Source organism: Copadichromis virginalis, linkage group LG5 (assembly GCF_057382275.1).
Source record: "Copadichromis virginalis isolate Kocher_CV1m ecotype Utaka linkage group LG5, C_Virginalis_male_GT1.1, whole genome shotgun sequence".
NCBI classification, from domain to species: Eukaryota; Metazoa; Chordata; class Actinopteri; order Cichliformes; family Cichlidae; genus Copadichromis; species Copadichromis virginalis.
In genome coordinates, this window is record NC_140622.1 from 22,739,782 (window position 1) to 22,758,812 (window position 19,031).

The 19,031-nt window shown below is 39.3% G+C and overlaps 2 protein-coding genes across 4 annotated transcripts in view; one reads left to right on the top strand and one right to left on the bottom strand.

The window, feature by feature from the left end:
• Positions 1 to 401: 401 nt before the first annotated feature.
• On the top strand, positions 402 to 4,593 carry LOC146709707 (parapinopsin-like). The gene is made up of 4 exons (XM_085456786.1): positions 402 to 732; positions 844 to 1,172; positions 3,504 to 3,746; positions 4,434 to 4,593. Exons 1-4 carry the CDS (start codon positions 402 to 404, stop codon positions 4,542 to 4,544), a joined length of 1,014 nt encoding a protein of 337 aa, XP_085312912.1. The 3' UTR covers positions 4,545 to 4,593.
• A 120-nt stretch (positions 4,594 to 4,713) lies between these two features.
• The window catches only part of cacna1da (calcium channel, voltage-dependent, L type, alpha 1D subunit, a), a 63,550-nt gene continuing 49,232 nt past the window's right edge, over positions 4,714 to 19,031 (bottom strand). The window contains exons 32-49 of one of the 3 annotated variants that reach the window (XM_085456785.1): positions 18,637 to 18,669; positions 17,515 to 17,643; positions 17,352 to 17,417; positions 17,166 to 17,257; positions 16,915 to 17,074; positions 16,368 to 16,495; positions 16,183 to 16,279; positions 15,951 to 16,053; positions 15,675 to 15,776; positions 14,012 to 14,145; positions 12,476 to 12,592; positions 11,673 to 12,064; positions 10,602 to 10,628; positions 9,820 to 9,948; positions 9,566 to 9,705; positions 8,640 to 8,746; positions 8,076 to 8,393; positions 4,714 to 7,909 (exon numbers count right to left, since the gene is read on the bottom strand). In XM_085456785.1, coding sequence (XP_085312911.1) covers positions 7,604 to 7,909; positions 8,076 to 8,393; positions 8,640 to 8,746; positions 9,566 to 9,705; positions 9,820 to 9,948; positions 10,602 to 10,628; positions 11,673 to 12,064; positions 12,476 to 12,592; positions 14,012 to 14,145; positions 15,675 to 15,776; positions 15,951 to 16,053; positions 16,183 to 16,279; positions 16,368 to 16,495; positions 16,915 to 17,074; positions 17,166 to 17,257; positions 17,352 to 17,417; positions 17,515 to 17,643; positions 18,637 to 18,669 — 2,580 coding nt within the window. In that variant the 3' untranslated portion in view covers positions 4,714 to 7,603. The remainder of the gene's footprint in view (positions 7,910 to 8,075; positions 8,394 to 8,639; positions 8,747 to 9,565; positions 9,706 to 9,819; positions 9,949 to 10,601; positions 10,629 to 11,672; positions 12,065 to 12,475; positions 12,593 to 14,011; positions 14,146 to 15,674; positions 15,777 to 15,950; positions 16,054 to 16,182; positions 16,280 to 16,367; positions 16,496 to 16,914; positions 17,075 to 17,165; positions 17,258 to 17,351; positions 17,418 to 17,514; positions 17,644 to 18,636; positions 18,670 to 19,031) is intronic. The other 2 variants (XM_085456784.1, XM_085456783.1) reach the window with 2 other exon arrangements.

The window sequence follows — 19,031 nt, forward strand, 5'->3', positions numbered from 1 at the left end:
CATGTTGTGAAACACCTCTCTCTAAGCATTTCACAGACAACTAAATCAGCAGTCTGATTTAGTTGTCCTCTGTGAGGGGGAGCAGTCACAAATAATCTTATATTATTGTATTTTTATTTTTGTTGTATTGTCTTGCTTTTCTTCTGTACTTGCTCAGTGGGTTGAGCGCAGCAACAAGCACTGCCTGTTTAAATCCTTTTACAATTAAGAAAAGGGTGGGGGATCAAGGACCATCATTTTGGAGGAATTACTCTTTGGTAAGTCCAGATCTGGAGGATTTATTCTTAGACTCGAGTCGTCTAATCTCCACTGTCACACTCGAGTAGTGAGATATTGAACTCTGAGCACCTCCAGGGAAGAAAAGACGACCATACCACTTTTTTTCCTATAGTTTTGCATCCATGCAGCACTCTGGATCTTTGCAAAATGCTTCTTTTTACCTGGGTCCGCAGGGGGAACCCTCTCTTCCACGGGCTGGCTACATCATTCTGTCCATCATTATGGCCATTTTTACTGGTCCGGCCATCACCCTCAACGCTACAGTGATTATTGTATCCCTCCTGTACAAGCAGCTGAGGCAGCCGCTCAACTATGCTCTAATGAACATGGCTGTGGCTGATCTGGGCACAGCCATGACCGGAGGAGTGCTTTCTGTGGTCAACAACGCCCAAGGGTACTTTTCCCTGGGCAGAACAGGCTGTGTGATGGAAGGTTTTGCTGTGTCCTTGTTTGGTAAGTTCAAAGAATACCACATGGAGTACAGTGTCATTAAAAGTACTTTCACCTCCACTAGCGTCCGTGAAAATTCAAATTTTATTTTATTTACTTATTTATTTATTTTAGGTATCACATCTCTGTGCACCGTTGCTCTGATCGCAGTGGAGAGGATGTTTGTGGTGTGTAAGCCACTGGGACAAATTACCTTCCAAAAGAAGCATGCAGTTGGAGGTGTTATATTATCTTGGCTGTGGTCCCTGACATGGAACCTGCCTCCATTGTTTGGATGGGGAAGGTATGAGTTGGAGGGTGTTGGGACATCCTGTGCGCCAGACTGGCACAACAGAGACCCTCAAAATGTCTCCTACATCGTGGTTTACTTTGCGGTGTGCTTTGCTGTTCCTTTTGCCATCATCCTGGTATCCTACACCAAGCTAATGTGGACGTTACACCGGGTGAGCTATTATAGCGTTGAAAAAATAACACACATACTTTTAAGTTATGGTGTTAAAGTCATCTGCGGGATTTGTAGCGCAGTGGAAGTATGTGTTTGAATTTACATTATAACTCTGATCACTAGTAAAATCTCTTATTTTTAAATTTATCATATTTAACTGACAGCTTTAGGCTACACATACTACTCACAATAAAGACAATATACTATAAGAAGCAGAGGTGTGGACTCGAGTCACATGACTTGGACTCGAGTCAGACTCGAGTCATTAATTTTATGACTTTAGACTTGACTTGAAAAAATGTTCTAAGACTTGTGACTTGACTTGGACTTTTACACCAATGACTTGGGACTTGAATTGGACTTGAACCGGTTTACTTGAAAAGACTTGATATTTTACCCCAAATATAAAATTTAACATGCATATTATATAGAGATTGAAAATGTGACGTCATTCACGGGTAGAACCGCAAAGGATTCTGGGAACTCGTGGCAAGAGGTACTAGCGCACGCAGGCTTTCAATTAAAATCAGTTATACAGCGATAAAAAGAAACACAAAAATGTCAAGAAGCTGTTGTATTATTAACTGCAATAGCCGGTCGCATGACAGCCACGGGAAGCCGACGGGTAAAGAGATCGGTTGTTATCGGATTACGTCCTTGAAGAGAAATTGTTCATGTTTCCGAAGTAACAAAGACGCGACTGGATTGCAGCCATTCAAAGATCAAATATAACGTCCCAGAACCCTCCAGCTCACATGTTAGTCTGCTCCAAGCATTTCCACAAAGGTCAGTCTGCTGTTGTAGTTAATGCGTCATTTTTCTTAACATAATTGGTGATATAGGTTACAAGCAAGTCTGGCGCTGAACAGAAATTGTCGCGCTATGCTCCTTTATTTATTGTGCATAAATAGTGAATTGTCCTGACACAATATTGCGTTTCGCCTCTGTTATTATGGTACATTGACAAAAACATATACTTTTATTCACAGGATAAAACAGGTTTTTTGTATCACTAATTGTCCAGTGCGATTACAGCATACAATATTATTGTCACTGCTACATTTCTGTGACGCTACCAGAAATTATTTCCACTACTAATTAATTACCGTTGAGCTCAAAGGTCCTATTAATAAACGGTTAACGAATGTATATTTATGATGACGATTTGTGAGACTGGTAAACTTATGATAGGTACGATGGTCTTTACTTTCTACACGGTGCATTTCAAGGTCCTGTACCCATCCGTCGGTAAACTGTACCTGGGCTTGTTGCAGTGACCTGAAGTTACTAAACTTCATGAGTGTATGCACTCACTCCAAGAAGCGTATAATTATAAATATGCATATAAATATGCTACGATGAGATAGCTGACTTCATCTAACTAGCAAATGTTGTCCAGGCTACGTTGGTGATACAGTTTTTTTTAATGTGTATGATATTTTTGTCATGCGATTTTAAAGCCGGTCCTACAACCGCATCCAAGAATAACATGCAGCTTATCTCAGAACTGTCGGTGAAAATTATTCTTGGAGCTAAGTTTAATTGAGCTGCATTTTAAAGAGGTGCAATTTCACAATTTGTGTATATTTTCTAAGTTCACTATTTTGTCATGTGTTGAGAAAAACACAGATTTTAAAATTACATGGTCTAACATTTACATTTAGCATAACTGCAACATGCTTTTTTTCGTTTTTTTTAACGATTCGAAAGGACTTGAAATTCAAAATTTCAGACTTGTGACTTGACTCGGACTTTTACACCAGTGACTTGAGACTCGACTCTGACTTGCCTGACATTACTTGAGACTTGACTTGAGACTTGCAAAACAATGACTTGGTCCCACCTCTGATAAGAAGTGTGTAAACTTTATGATACTGTGTTTTATTTTTCTGTTTTTTAAAGGTTAAATCAGTTCTTACCAGCTTTTTTAAAATTCTAATCCTGTTCAGTAAAGTGTTTAGTGTCTAGCTGGGGCTTCTTGTCACTTTCAGTTCAGTCTTGAATCTTACTGCAGAGATGTTTCCTCTCTAAATGTCTTTAGTGACCCTATCATTTTTTATTTTTTATTCCTATTTATTCTATTTATCCCCTTTGTATATTTTATTTATATTTGTCTCTGTATTTATATATGTGTGTGTGTGTGTGTGTATATATATATATATATATATATATATATATATATATATAACAGTTCTGTAACTGTAACTTCGGTCGTTGCTGTGCTTTTTTTGGAAGTCGAATTTCCCAGAGGAACCCACCCGAGGGATTAATAAAGTTCTATCTTATCTTATCTTATCTCTTATCTTATCAGTAACACACCATTTTACAGGTATCAAAGATGGCTTGTGTGGAAGGTGGCGCAGTGGCTAAAGGGGAGATGAAGGTGGCGTCCATGGTGATCCTGATGGTCCTGACATTTCTGATCAGCTGGATGCCGTATGCCACCCTGGCCATGCTTGTGGTGTACAACCCAGATGTGAAGATTCATCCTCTGGTGGGCACAGTGCCTGTTTATCTGGCCAAGAGCAGCACTGTGTACAATCCCATCATCTATATCTACCTCAATAAGCAGGTAATAATTGTATTCAGCCAGATATGGTAAACACATTGAGGGGAACTAGTGAATCAACTTTTTTCCGTCACATGAGCACCACCCAGTGGGGATAAAATGTATTACACAGCTATTCAGGAAATACAGGAATAAATACAACACTGTTTCTGTTGGTATTATATAACTTACAGATTTGATATATTTTACGTTGAATATTCCAGTTTTAATGAGAAAATTTTAAATTTGTCTACAGTAAATAAACCATTTCACCCCAGTTTAAAACGAGCAAAGGGTTTAGAGTCTATTTTTGTTTATTTTTAATTTTACAGTTACCTTCACATATGATCAATTCTCCCATAAAGCCAGTAAAACATATTTTCAATAGACACAATAGACACACAGGAGGGGTTGTAGTTACAGACATGTATGTTTTTCTTAAATGCATATTTCTGTGCTTACAAAAGCCTTATTATATGTTTATACTCTCTTTATAAAGCATATGTGTAGGGTTGGCAATGAGTTACATTTTAAAAGTTATTTTTATTTTGTCACACTTTAATATCACTGTTAGTGTTTGTTTTGTTGTATATGATATAACCTACAATCTAAAAGCCTATCTAATGTACATAGTTTCTACTGTATATGCTGATAAATCAGAAATGTTATTATTGACTTACAATAATAGACTGTGATATATGTTTCCTTTAGTTCCGTAAATACGCTGTACCCTTCCTGATGTGCGGGAAAGAGCCATGGGAGGACGATGAGGCATCGGAGGCGACAACAACTGTGGAGATAAACAAAGTGTCTCCTTCCTGAAATGTGCAAATGCAACATGCTTGTAAAAATTCATTTTGCAGACGTCTTCTGTCACATTACACAAACGTCAGTGAAGTTATGCGTTTGAATTATTTGTTTTTATTTGCGAGGCGACACTCACAGCAACTGTCTGTCTGCTAAAAAGTGTAGAATGCAAAGAGATTAGAACAGCATTTCAGCATAAGTTTATTCAATGATGATCAATAGAAAATAAAATATCAGTATCGATTCAAAGAAAATCAAGGCCAAAATAAAATAAAATAAAAAATACAAAAAATGTATTGATACAAAACCTAGAGGGTTATAGTAAAGCATTTGCTACTAAGAGAAAAGATGTTTACTCAATAAAAACATTAAGGAGCAGATATCAAGACTTTCAAGTAGAGAACATTACCATGGGTCTTTCCATATTGTACATATATTACATTATCTTCTATTTTAATACAGCTTTCTGAACATTAATAGTAGTAATAGTAATTATAATCATAACAAGATGAAGAAAACTAATAGAAACGTTCAAATCAACATGTGTTTCTCTGTAAACTGGTACTTGATCATTTTATTTTTTCTCCTACCTGCAAAACAGAGGAACAGTGCACCTTGAAAAATGTTTTTAATACTCTTTCATTCCCAGCATTATGAGGTGAGGTGTAAATGACAAATATAGATTCCACTAAACCATACACACAGTCACAAAAAGTACAAAATTGTCTCACCTTAATACACAAATCTGTTTAGAAAAGGGAGAAACAAAAAGCACTATACAGTTACTTGTGCAAAGACAAACAGCTATGTGCTAATATTTAAATACCATTGGTAGACTGAACCAAATCATTATATTCTTTTTTTCTTTTTTCAGGAATCCCTGACATGAGGTAAAAGTAAGTTCTTTTAATCTTTAGTTTAACACAACTTTTAAAAGTGTTTACAAAATAATGCATATCTTCAGTTCATCAGTACTGTAATTGCTACGAATAGTACAATGTGCCTTTTATGTGCATTGGTCCTTTTTATGACAGTTATCAACAAAAGGACTACAACACTTTTTTTTTTTTTACTCACAAACAATTCAAAGAGCCCTTTCAATGTGCACACAAAATGGAAAACCTACATTTTCATGACAGTATTCGGTTGAATTAGAGTACAGTATGCACTCGCCTACAACAGCAGGTCACATTAACCCTTAAACGCTCTATGGTAACGCCTGAAATAGCCCACCTCAATTTATTTAGTCCAGTATCTTTATGCAAGAGAAAAACGGATGATGAATGGTTAAAAGATATTTTGTTGCCTTGTGTTTTTAAACTTGTGGGCTCCAGCTACTCCTTTATTTAAACGTACCCAGTGTGGGGTTTGCCATTCATTTTCATACAGTCACACTAAAATCCACGTTCAGCCCTAGTTAATCTCAACGAATCCACTGTGGGATACTGGGACAAACAGATAAGCTGTGACAATGATATGTCTTCACCAATGCCTAACGAGGTATACTATACGCAGGAACCAGGGAGGCTGAGAAAGAAAGGTTGGGGGTGTGGGGGTTAGTATTGCTTTGCCTCTCTGCAGCATCCTGACACCAGGACACCCTCAGTACTTTCACCTAGAACACATGTTGGGGCTGTTTCCGGCCCTTGGATGTGTGCATGTGTCTTCTGCCACCTAAGCCCTCTCCACATACAGCATGAAGGCTAAGATGTGATAGCTAAGATTCGGTACAAAGGTCTAACGAAACCCTGCCATGACCAACAAAGAGTGAAATTCCCAGCATGAGCTTTGAAAGTGTTAATTTATCCCTGTTATTACCATCTATCAGTTTTCGTTCTTTCAGCAGCAAAAAGGCATTTCAGTAGGGGCTGACAAAAACCTAGGTTTGACTCCGAAGCCAACTGAAAAAAGCAGCATTGTTAATGCACTACGCATTTTAAAATACTGTGCACAAAATATGCAAACAAATGTGTTCGTCACATCTGTGAGAAATTTCAGCACTGGATCCTTGAGGCTTGCCTTCTAAAAATGCTCCATTGTCGGTTTGATGAAGTAACAAGTGTACTCCTATGCTAAGGAAACAAAGCATATCTTGTGCGGTAGTGTCGCCACATAAGCAGAACCTCTAAAGAATGCTGTCGTCATAGGCAAAATAAAAGGTGCATATTGGCAAAAAAAAAAAAGCAAATAAATATCCGAACAGTTTACCTAATAAAATAATGCAAGTCTGCTTTTATAGTATAACATGAGTCACAAGGGTCCATATTGCTGATCTTTTAAATGATACATAATTACAAAATATAGAATATCTCTTTACAAAGTTTCTTTTGTTATATAATACAATTTACAGCATATCAACTATGAAATATTAATCAGGCTATTCTAAAGTGTTAAAATAACCTGCCTGCTAGTGCATTTATCACAAATGCTTTAGTTGCTTGAAAAGTACATATCTCAAGTTGAATGATGCTATAAGTAGGACTGTTAGTTCCTGCATAATCTGGTGCAACTCAGCTCTCTATCTCACTATTTCACTCAGCTCTAGCGATCTTTAAACGATCTGCGCTAACGACAAAGGGGTCGAGTTATTCTAAAAACTATGTGAGGAGATATGCCTTTCTATGCTTGCATTGAAAACTTGCATGATATGCCAAACCTTAAAAAAGTGACTGAGGTAATGACATCGAACATCTGATTGTCATCACCCTTAGAGACCCACCCTCTAGAGCATCTCACACCTTTGCCAGTTGGTCCATCTCTTTCACTGGCATCAGCGTTATTGTCTTTGACTGGCTGCAGGCAGAACCTGTATATTACCATCAGGTCAAAGCCTTTGGAAGGAAGATCCAGTCTGTCCCTCTGTGCTCAACAGGAATGGTAACTGGCTCTGTGCTGTGACCTCCACGGCTGGCAGGTGGAGAACAATTAAACGAACAGGACTTGTGTGTCTCTCATCCCTATGCCTTTTCTCTTCACTTTAAAGGCACTTCTTTGGGTCAGAGCCAACAGATGCATTTCTTTTAAATTTTCGCAAATCTATAAGGGTCCTAATGTGCAGAATCCTCCAGCCTCTGCTATAAAGTTGTGATGCAGATCATCTCGTCTGCCAGGTCCTCCTCGTAAGGACCTCTGGGTTCTGTCTCTGGCTCTTCATCACTGTAGCTGGCTGCGGTGTCCGGCAGTTCATAATCCCTTGGAGTCAGAAGGGGAAACACATTTACCCCATTGATACCCGGGGACATTCCTCCATTCAGCAGGTGGCTGGCTGCACTCTCCATCTCATCTATCGTCATCTCACATGCATCTGCTATCTCGTGCTTTGTGGCAGCGACAAACTTGGGATCCTTGGCATATCTCCCAAGTCCTTCTGATATCAAAACCTGTTCGGAGGAATTTGAAGAAAAATATCTCAGTGTGGATTTTTTTAGGACTGTGTTTTGTGTTTTGTTCAGATGACACAATAAATCTGAAAATGTGCTTGTGAGATCAAAGCCCAGGTCATGCAAAATTTCCAGTAACTATTCCACCAAACAGCCTTAAACTCACCGCTTCCACAAGGCTTGTTGCACTGCCTCTTTTCTGGTGGTACTGGTTATGGTACTCCGGAGGAACCTGCAGGTGCACAGGTGAGTACGTTCTCTGGGAGAACTCGGGATCGTCTGTGTACCAGGAGCTCTTGCGCACAGACACTTGGCTACCAACAACACTCTCCCTGTGTGGGTGTTCCACACGTATGAGAGGGGTGTAGTATGGTGACTGGTCTTTACTGGCCGGTGTGGCAGGGGGTGTGGCCCAAGAACGGGTGGAGCGGGTTGGGGAGAGGCGATGGGCTCTGCTAGAGTCCAGCCCTGCTACAGCCATAACCTGATGGGTGAAGAAGGAGGATTTTGACGGTGGAACACAAAAGTGACTTGAAGTATAGTTAAACTGTGCCACCCACTTGGGAAGCAGTTCTGTTTGCTGCTATTTCATAGCTGTGTAGTATCTCGATTCAACAGTTTTCTGTGATATTTAGCAATTAATTTAAGAAAGCTGATGCAATCTGCAACTTACTAACAAATGTCACTCCACCCAAGGCCAAAAATGTAACTTAAAGAATGTCTGTGTTACCTGGTGCTGCATAAGGTGCAGTGGTAGAGCAGTACGCTGATGTGGAAGCTCATCATGGCTACTTTGTCTGCGCAGACACTCAAAGTTGAAGGATGGCCTTCTATTACCTGAATTAATCCAGAGTAGAGCAGTGAGCATTAACTTAGAAACAATGAGAGAAATTCAAACATACGAGTAATACAATACAATAAAACGAACAAAAAGCAAAGTTTGTGTACATGTACAACCTTTAAAAGAAAACTACAGCTTTGTGAGGTTTGTCCACAAGCACACAAAAAACCCCACACAGCTATTTTTATGTTGCTCATCTATTAAAATCACCTTAACTGGATAGAGGATTAACATTTGCCACTTTAATAATTTCAGATATTAAGAAAATCTATGCTCTGATCAATGTACTAATGTACAATGTAATAACAAGCTATGAAGAAATGAAAAGCAAAGAGGGGTGTGCCTCACGTAAAAGCTTTCTACAATATTTAACATTGACACATGGCACCAGGTCAAGGAGGACGACAATCACAGGCTGTTTTTATAGGATGAACAATTTTAATATTTTAGCCACCTTACTTTTTTGGAACCAGAGCCCACATGAAAGGGAAGGATCTGACCAAAAACCAAGGACACTATTACTGTAGCGACAATCACACAATAAGAATACCCTAAAGCATACCCTTCTTTCCTGTCTGCTTACTCTATATCAAACCATAACTGACTAAATGAACATCAGGCCGTGTTAAATAAAGTCATTACTGAGAGTGTAGACTGATTGAGAAAGATTTTTTTGAGCATAATGCTTATTTTTCTAATTGACTCCTTTTTGCCCCCTACTGGCCATTAGAAAGAATGCATTCAAATATCAGCCTCCACTTTCAGAGAAGAAAGCCATGTCTATCTTTTATATATAAATGATGGTCATAATATACCTTGAGGTGTTGCAGGAAGCAATCTTCTCTTTGGTGACCTCCGTGAGTCGCGGTAGAGAGGCTGCTCATCATCATCGTAGTAACTGTCAGGATGATGGTAGCCTTTGGGAGTCTCATACTCCGTGTCGCTGTTCTGATACCTGGTGAACATTACATTATGGGATCCATTATCCAAAACACCTTTGGAATAAATTTCTAGCCAAGTCAGAATGAAATTGCAACTGCAAACTGCAAAACTGTGAAAAGACTGTTACCTGTCCCCTGACAGCATACTGTCATCTTCATAAAACTCCTCCCCGCTGTAATACTCCCCGGAGAAATGGTCTTCATCAAACTCCTCCTCCCTTCGGATGGTGGGATGGCGACCATCCCCTCTGTGGGACCTGTGAAAGAGCCAGGGCAGAGGGGTTAGAGCGTGCACACTGTTACTGTCGTTATGGGGGTTACTGCTATACTGCCATGCACTGCCATGCAGACACAAGCCTACAGGGGGCAGCAATTCAAGAGACCACCCTTTTACAACCAAACCAAGACAAACAGAAGTCGTGGGTTATCTCTGCCATGTAAACACCCCATCCACTTTGACATTCACTACTTTAATTAAAACACATCTCTTTCTAGTAAGTCATGACGTTAACTATATGCAGTGTTGCGGGAAATGTGCACTAAACAGAAGAAGTGGACACAAGTAGTGATTTTCACTCACTTCATTTCAAACATTCTCATACACTCCCCTGTCTTCAAGCATCTGGGTAGTCCTTTAAAGCAAGCGCATCACTTTTACACATGCATTAAGCAGGGCTGCTCTCAGCACAATGCTGACCACTCACATTCATTTCTCTATTATTTATCCAACAATGCATAAACACAACTGTGCCATAACAACTAGGAAAGCAAAATGACTGGCCAGCATGTAATGTGAAACACTGACTTAGCAAGGATGCAACAATTTCCAAAACCAAGTCAAAATGAAACAAAAGTCCTTCTTTTGCTGTTGAGACACATTGCTGGAACCAAACCTAGAAAAACAACATACCTAACATAGGTCTCATAGTAGCGCCTTCTGTCCAAGAAAGCACAGGGATGGCCAAGAGAAAGAATTTAGTTAGGAAGGAGAAAGGGAGAAGGAGAGAACACAGGAAACTGGGTGAAGAAAGTGTGACATATATATCATACAGTATATGAAGCATATACAGCATTCTCATATATATGTACAAGGAGAACAGAGAGTGACGGCGATGACTCCACTGTCGGCTGACAATTTCATTATCTACCTTTAAGATAAGAAACAATCTGAGAATCATTTCTTTTTCATAAAGAGGAAGCAATGAAATTGTCCCCCAAACTTCTTGGGCACTAAGGAAAAACAGGCCCAATACTGGAGAATGTAGTTTAAACAGAAGATGGGAAATCAGAAGAAAAATGTGCTACTGGTCACAAATTAAGTGTCAGTACAAGAGTAGGCTTATGATGCATGGTGGAATGAAGTTTCCAGTAGAGGCTAATGTAATGGAAAAGTCTGATAAGAATCTGCCTGTGGAAAAACACAGTAGCAGTATTGTCCATCGATGTCTGACAACAGCAAGCACTCACACAGTGAATAACCACAGTGATGTTTTTAAAAATAAATCCTCTTATGTGTTGTTGTACACCATAAGAAGTCTCTTCGTGACTATCACTGGGCAGAAATGAAGACAAGGACACCTCTTAATATGTGTTAGTGCTATATGTTCTTCCATAATTATCAAATTCATTGTAACATACACTTGTAATTACATTCATACAAACGTGGTATCTGACTTTTCTACAAAGATTTTCTTACAGATGAGTTAGTTCAGACAGTATTGAAATTCCTGCTGCAACAGTCCATGTTGAGCACGTCTTGATGTGACGTAATATTTTACATGTTTAGTCCACATGTAATTGCAACATTTGACGCGTAATGGGAGTAAGTACACACTGCCAAATAAAATGTGCCAGAGACAAAGGATACAACAACAGGGTGTGAATGGAGCTTCAGGTTTATATAAATTTATATAAATCCACTTTCACTCTATATTGTTTGATCTAATTCTGCAACATGACATAATGATCACTGTGTGGATACCTTTGACCCTGGGGTGTCCGTGGCTTGTCGTAATCATAATAGGAGCTGCGTAGACCTGGATAGCCATTGGGAGGTGCGTGTTCGTAGTAGCGATGGTGTCCTCCGTTGGGAAGACTGGACACGTTGGCATTGTTGAGGTTTATGTTGGTAGATTTGGGAGACTTTCCGTAGGAGTTGTGGTGGCGGTGGTGATGATGGTGGTGGTGGTGATGATGGTGGTTGGGATGGGACATTGCATTGGCTCTAGACAGGCGTCCTACTGGCTGCTCCATGTGGGCGTAGTGAGGTGGAGGCTGCACTTGCAGAGGGCGCTGAGTGGCATTGGTTTGATGCCCATTGGATCGCCGATGACCACCATTCATGAGATGGTTACCAAAGAGTCCACCATTACGCTGTGAAGGAACACTCACAGTAAAACCACCAGCATTTCTCCTTCTTACAAGACAAATGCTATTGATGTTAAGTCTGAGGGCTGATATTGTTTAAGAAAAATATATGTGCAAAAGTAAGTTAGGAAGCTGGTACATGGCATGATGTGCGAGCAAAACAAAACACTGTTTAGATTGTTGGAACTGAAATGGAGAAGAAACATAATAAAGCAAAATGAACTCATTAGAAGAAAAAAAACTTACATATTGCAGATATAAAATCTGAAGCTAATGCTTCTGCTACAGATTTAGCTGCTAAATGCTTCCTACTCCATTTCCATCTACAGCTAGCTTTTTCACACGTACCTTTCCATGAACAAGAATTAATATTTACAAGCACAAACATTTCCCTTTGTGTAAATTTGAATCAGTTACCCTATAAATTTCCTCGTCTTCCTCTGGAATAAAGTCTATTAGTTCGTCATCCTGCAGATCACATGATATCGCCCGGCGAATTTCAGGCCCAATATCATGCAGCGTACGAAGGCCAGCCTGGAACCATGACAACAACAAGGCTAAGAGCTATGGTTGTGACCTTCATCTTAAAACTCACAGTGCGAACTCTGACATCATACAGGCACAACCACCACACATACTGAACATACACGCACCTGTGCTGTACAACACCTGACACTTACAGTACTTTCAGACTGTGAGAGATGAGAACACAGAGACAGGCAGATGTGCTCTCCTGAATGTAGCCTTCGGTAGATTCCAGATATGCTTCTGTCACATACTGGGAATACTTTGAGTACTGCAGGAAGTAATTTAATATGAATAAAAAAATGTGATTCATGGCTATTTCTTGAGTTAAATATAGAAAAATGTATGTTCAATCACCCATATGTTGTGTTTAGTATTCGATTTTCACTGCAATGATTGCAATTTGTCAAATAAAACTTGACAGAAAGAGAAATCAACAACTCAAAGAATTTGATTGCTGCAGTTGCCTTCCTATCACCAAGAACGGGAGATTATGTTGACTGTGTGGTGCCTAAAATGACTGGATTCCAATTTCTTAAACATCTTATTAATTTGGAAAAAGAGAGCAATTTACATTTCAGGTGAAAGCATTGCATGTAATTATATAATTGATTCGTTTTACTTTTTTATTTATCTTCATTTTTATTCTGCTATTAACTTACCTTCCCATTTTTATGTTTTTTCTTTAAATTAAATCATTTTTGTATGTACTCATTACTGCACTACTTTACTTTACTTTTACACTTCCAAATTACTTAACATTACTCCAAAAAAGTATTTATTCGTATATTTCGCTTTTACTTTTGCTGATGTTGTTTTGTAGCCCTTTCAGTCCCTTTTTTTCCCTCTGAAATATTTTCCACTAGTTGGATGAAAAAAATAAAATGTAAATAATGTAAAAATATAATTTTCTTCTCACTCTTTTCTTTGTAGATCTATATAATAGCAGAATACATAGAAAAAGTTAAATATAAAGAAACTAGTTGGTCATGTTTTTGTCTGACAGTGATATATGGGACTATACTGACGCCATATATCATACGATATAAGGTAACAGAAACTGCAACAAGCTTTGCATGTGAAATTCATGAGTCGTGGACTGTGATGCACAGAAAATACATGCAATGGTGGCTGAAGACAGTGATGTGCACTTAACATCAACATCTAGCTATTTTTTTGAGACACAGAAGACACAAGTACTAAATTCACACAAGAGAAACATAAATCACAGAATCATACTGTACACCAAGATCATGAACGTCCTGCTGGATCACAAACCATAACATCAGCACTCTTGATGAGTTTTGAATGAAATGCACAGAGATGTATATCAGATTTAACAAAGTTCATTCATTCATCCATTTTAACAAAGGTCTCAACAGCCCGTCTCACGTTGTCAGAAACACACTTGAGTGTCGTAAGACTCACCTGTAAAGCAATGGCTGTGTTGTTCTGGGAAGGGTGTGCACCCACCAGGCCTTCCTCTTTACGTTTCTTGAATTTCCTAAAGTAGTCCTGTATCAGGAAGGTGGCATAGAACTTCCCCACGGTTACCTCATCATCTGAGTGAACAGACCACACAAATGCTTCCTATGTCAGCAACACACAGTACCCTGGGAGAGAGAGGGAAAGACTCTTCTCTTCCCTCGTCTATGGGTGGTGGGGGTTCACCACCTTAGAACTTAAGAATAGCGAGGCACTTTTTAACCTCCACCAACCAAATGATTTCTAACCAAATGTTATAAATCCATTTTGATGGTGTGTATACTTTACCTCATTATGTACCAAATAGGATCATTTGCTGTGTATCAGAAAGGACAGAGAATGAACATATCCCAACATGTCTTCATGTGTGTATTTCTGTGAGATTACATGTATGTAAGTATGTCTGACTTGTGGATGATTTAATTGGAGGAATTTGTGTTCAAACACCTGCAACATTAAAAGGACTGATAAAACTTTAAATGATTACTATTGCTCTGCAGAAAGTCTTTTCTTCTTCAAGAGAAGATCAACAAGAGCATTTGAGCTCATTGGAAATTAATGAACAATTTTAATTCTGTTCAGTTAATCATGACAGGAAAACAGAAAGGCTTTTCAATTTTTAAATGTGTATCAAAAACAATTTTTCCATTTAGGCCACTTGATTAATTTGTTCAAATTTTTCTTAAATTTTCTTTTCTAAATCTTTCTTGGATGTCAAAGGATGCTATTGAATGTTTTTTAACTGCTTTAGCACATGCAAGCAAGCAAAACTACAGTATGCATCATACATGTCGGTGTGTAATTTCATATGCTTGTGCTCATGTATGCCCCTACATAATATTATGTATGCTTTTTTTTCTAAATACTGTACTCAAAGCTTGTGTTCTTGCATGTATATTCTGCCATTTTTTGAATTTAAAAAGCATGTACGAGTGTGTGAGAATCATTCTGAAGCAGGGGTCTGAATCACTTTGAACAAGCACGCTGGGGACAGAGATCAGAGAGAGAGGCAACACTAGTTCCATGCCACCACCCTAAAACAGAACTGCTTCAGAATATTCTGAAGTGTTTTCAAAGTTTTGGACACAGAGATACAAAAGTATGAGAAGAAAAAAAGCTCAGGCAGTAAAAAAAAAAAGACAGAAGAGAGAGAGTAGAGACAAGAAACAGATAAAGAAGGAAGGACAGAGATGTTGGAGAGAAAGACGAAGCATGCTCTTGCACAGTGGTCTATAAGGCCATGCAAGCCCAAAGCCCAGCAGATAGTCAGTGGCCTCCATCAGCATCCAGGGCAGGCGGGAGGGAGCAGTGTGTACTGAATACACACAGACTAAAAAAGACATACTGCTGAGGGGACAACAGGGAGAAGATGAACAAAGCAGAAACAGCACAATATAGCCTTATTTATATGTGACACTGTCTCAGTGTGAGCGTGAGTGTTAGGTTTATTTAAGGACTTGGTTACAAAATACCTGTTTGGAGTAATTATATGTGAACAGCATGGAAGCATATGGTTTGTGTGTGTGTGTTTTCTGCAGGCTGCTTTAGGCTGATTTGTGTGTCAAACAGAGGACATGAAGGTGTCTGTGATGTTAATTCCACTAACCACCAGCAGGAGGCACCACTTGATCCAGCAGCTTCATGCTGGTTCTCTTCCAAATTTTCTTGATGACAGCTCGCAGCTCTTCATTGGCCTGCTCTAGATTACCTGCACCACAGGGAAACAAGCATCCCTGAGAACCCAGCCCTCCACTTTACAGCCATTTAAACTGAAGTTGAGAACAATTAATGCAGTGTGTGCGTGAGCTGAATTTTGGGGGAATATTTTTCTTTGTTCTCTTAGCAGCAATTTAATGAAATGTCATTCATGTTTGATTTATACCTTCTGTTTTTATCTTTAGGGCTGTCCGCACCAGTGCAAACAAAGTGGCATTAAACATAACAGTACCATCACTGTTCAGAGGCATGTTCATGGCTACCAGCCTCTGAAAGAAGAGAACAAGCCTTTAATATTGTTGTAAAATAATCATCATTTCTACCTGAAATTATTAATCAAAATGACAGGAGAGAAGAGGAGAGGAGAGGAGAGGAGAGGAGAGGAGAGGAGAGGAGACCTTGCAAGCCACTCTGTGAGGACACAGCTTGCCAAAACCCAGTGGAGGCTGGATGCGACGAAGAAGGGTTACAACATCCAGATGTTTAATTCTGCCTCTATATGAGAAAAATACATAGAAAGTAATGGACATAGTTAAAAAATGAACATGAACATGAATATTCAGATGAGGAATAAAGCACATACTTTGCCTCAGGGTCATACTCTGACCAAATTCTTTTGAATTCATCAAGGTGGTGAGGACCAAGAATGGACCAATCACGTGTCAGATAGTCAAAGTTGTCCATAATGACGGCCACAAACAAATTAATAATCTACGAAAATAAAAGAAAAAGGTCTTAATATATTTACAAAGTATTTTTTTCAAAATAACAGACATACAGTATACATAGGGTTCTAGGAACACATTGTATTTTATAGAAAGGACATTTTTATTTTGACACTATTGTGCTATGATGCACATAACTTGGACCTGTTGTTTTATGTTATGATGATTTTAAAGATTATTCATTTTTGCCCCATTTCATATTAGCTCTAGGTGTAAGAATGATCAAATGTTATATGTATAGTAATATGTTACACATATTAAACCTGCGATGTGAAAACTGATATCTTTAAGAAACAGAACTCCCACTACTGATGCTGCAAATGATAAGGTAGTGCAATACACACCACGCAAGTATAACTGATAAGAAATGAATCCTTAGATAAACACAGTTTCATTTTTGTGTACCAAGAAAGCACAGAGCATGTAGAAAGTGATGAAGTAAACTATTGCAAATCCACTGCCACACGTCATCTCCTCCCCGGGGTTGTAGTCAGACTCTGGGTCGCACAGTTTCCCTGGCATACAGGCCAACATGATCTCTTGCCACGCTTCACCTGTGGCACACCTGGAGAAAACGCAGGCATGGCGCACACAAATTAATCACCTAGAAAACAAATTTGATTTTCCTGATGGCCTGACATCAGTTATCCACAGACCTGAAGAGAAGCAGCACGGCCTGTGGGAAGGTCTGGAAGTTGTTGTTTCTGTTAATGTGAGTGCCATCAACCATTGCAATCTTTCCAAACACCTGTTAGAGAAACATTGCCAAATGAATACAACTGCACTCTTACTGTTGTGGTTAAAAATTTGTGGAAAAAGTATTTTCTGTCCAGTTTACCAACCTGCATGCCAATGACAGCGTAGATGAAGAACAGCATGGCTATCAGAAGAGCAACATATGGCAGAGCCTTAAGGCAAAAAACAGGGGAAAAGTAGAAAAAGATTCATATGAGCAACTTCCATTTTTCCCTTAGACATTGATTAAACATTTGTGCTGCATCTCACCTGAAAGGATTTAATAAAAGTCCAAAGCAGGGTGCGAATACCCTCTCCTCTGCTGAGAAGTTTGACCAGCCGCATGACTCGAAACAGACGAAAAAAAGTGATGGAGATTCGAGCGCTGTCCTCTGTGTTCTGTGGAGGAAACATTCAGTGTTATGCAGCAGAAGAGCAACAGAGCACGTTTATAGTGAACACAGAGCACCCGGCTGTGCTTTATGGGATGATGAAGTCTTATCCAAGACGTCTGTACCAGCTACATATGAGCTGAGAAAGCAGCACTGCATCTTTTCATAGTGAAAAACTGAAACTGGATCTTTAAATCAAAGCAGAGTTTTGCTTTTATTTGAGCAGAGATTTTCTGGTTTGACCGCTATGCCTTTCAGATATGATTGCAGCTCTCAAAAACAAATGTAAAGACTTCAAAAAACACAATCTAGAGAAGTCTGTTAGGCAGTCTGCGGCAGCTGATATGTGTCTTTTTCTGCCTGTGTATAAAGCACTGTCAGGTTCCCTGTCACTGTAAAGACCTACAGGGAAGGAAGCAAGGAGGCAAGCATGCTGGAGAAAACCTTGCCATACTTGACAGGACACATCTGCACAAGCATGGCACCCTCAGTCCAGAGTCACTGCATGCGGAGTCACAGTGGGACCAACCCGAACGGGTCGGCCAGGAGGTTCACAGGTCAGAGCTGGGTGACCTGATCCCAGGGGTCATCCATGGGTCACTACCCCACCCAAGAATGGTGGCAGAGACCATGTAGCAGTGTCAACAATACAAACGTGAAGAGCGGCTTAAAAACCGCTCCCACCTAACAGGATACAAACGTCACGTTTGAGAGACACACTCTCCTTCGAAATAACTCCAAACAAAAGGAAAAATTAAAAGCAAATGTTTTGAGGATTTATGCGAAGGAGCTAACAAAAGCAAAATGAGGAAAAGAAGAAAAGAAATATAACGAGAAAGGAAACCTGAACGTGAAAACGTAATAGTACATAACATGGACTTGAAATAAGCAACAGATCATAGAAAGTGTAACTGACAACAGAAGACTAAACAGAGAAATGCAAATCCAAACATGGCATGGCCCTGACAGAGTTAAAGGTGTGGGGGGTGGAGCATCTTACCCCCATCTCATCCAACTGAGGAGTCTCCGTTGGCTTTAAAATCAAAGACCTGTATTAATGACTTGTACAGAGGCCACAGGTCTAACACACAATGGGCCAAAAACGTGGAACAACACATTTGATAGTTTTTGTTTTGTTTTGTTTTTAAAATCACACGACACCAGCACACGTCAGCAAAGACGCAGACAGAACACAGTCACTACTCTTCTCACTGACAGGACAAACTGTCTTATAGTTTCACTGTGACAAAGACACACATGTATTTACCATTAAATCTTATCTTAACACTTTAAAAGACTGCCAAACAACAAGTTCACATTACTTAACATTTCTATGTGGGGTTGACTGACATACAACATAAAATTACTTAAATACGAATCAACATTTAAGACTGA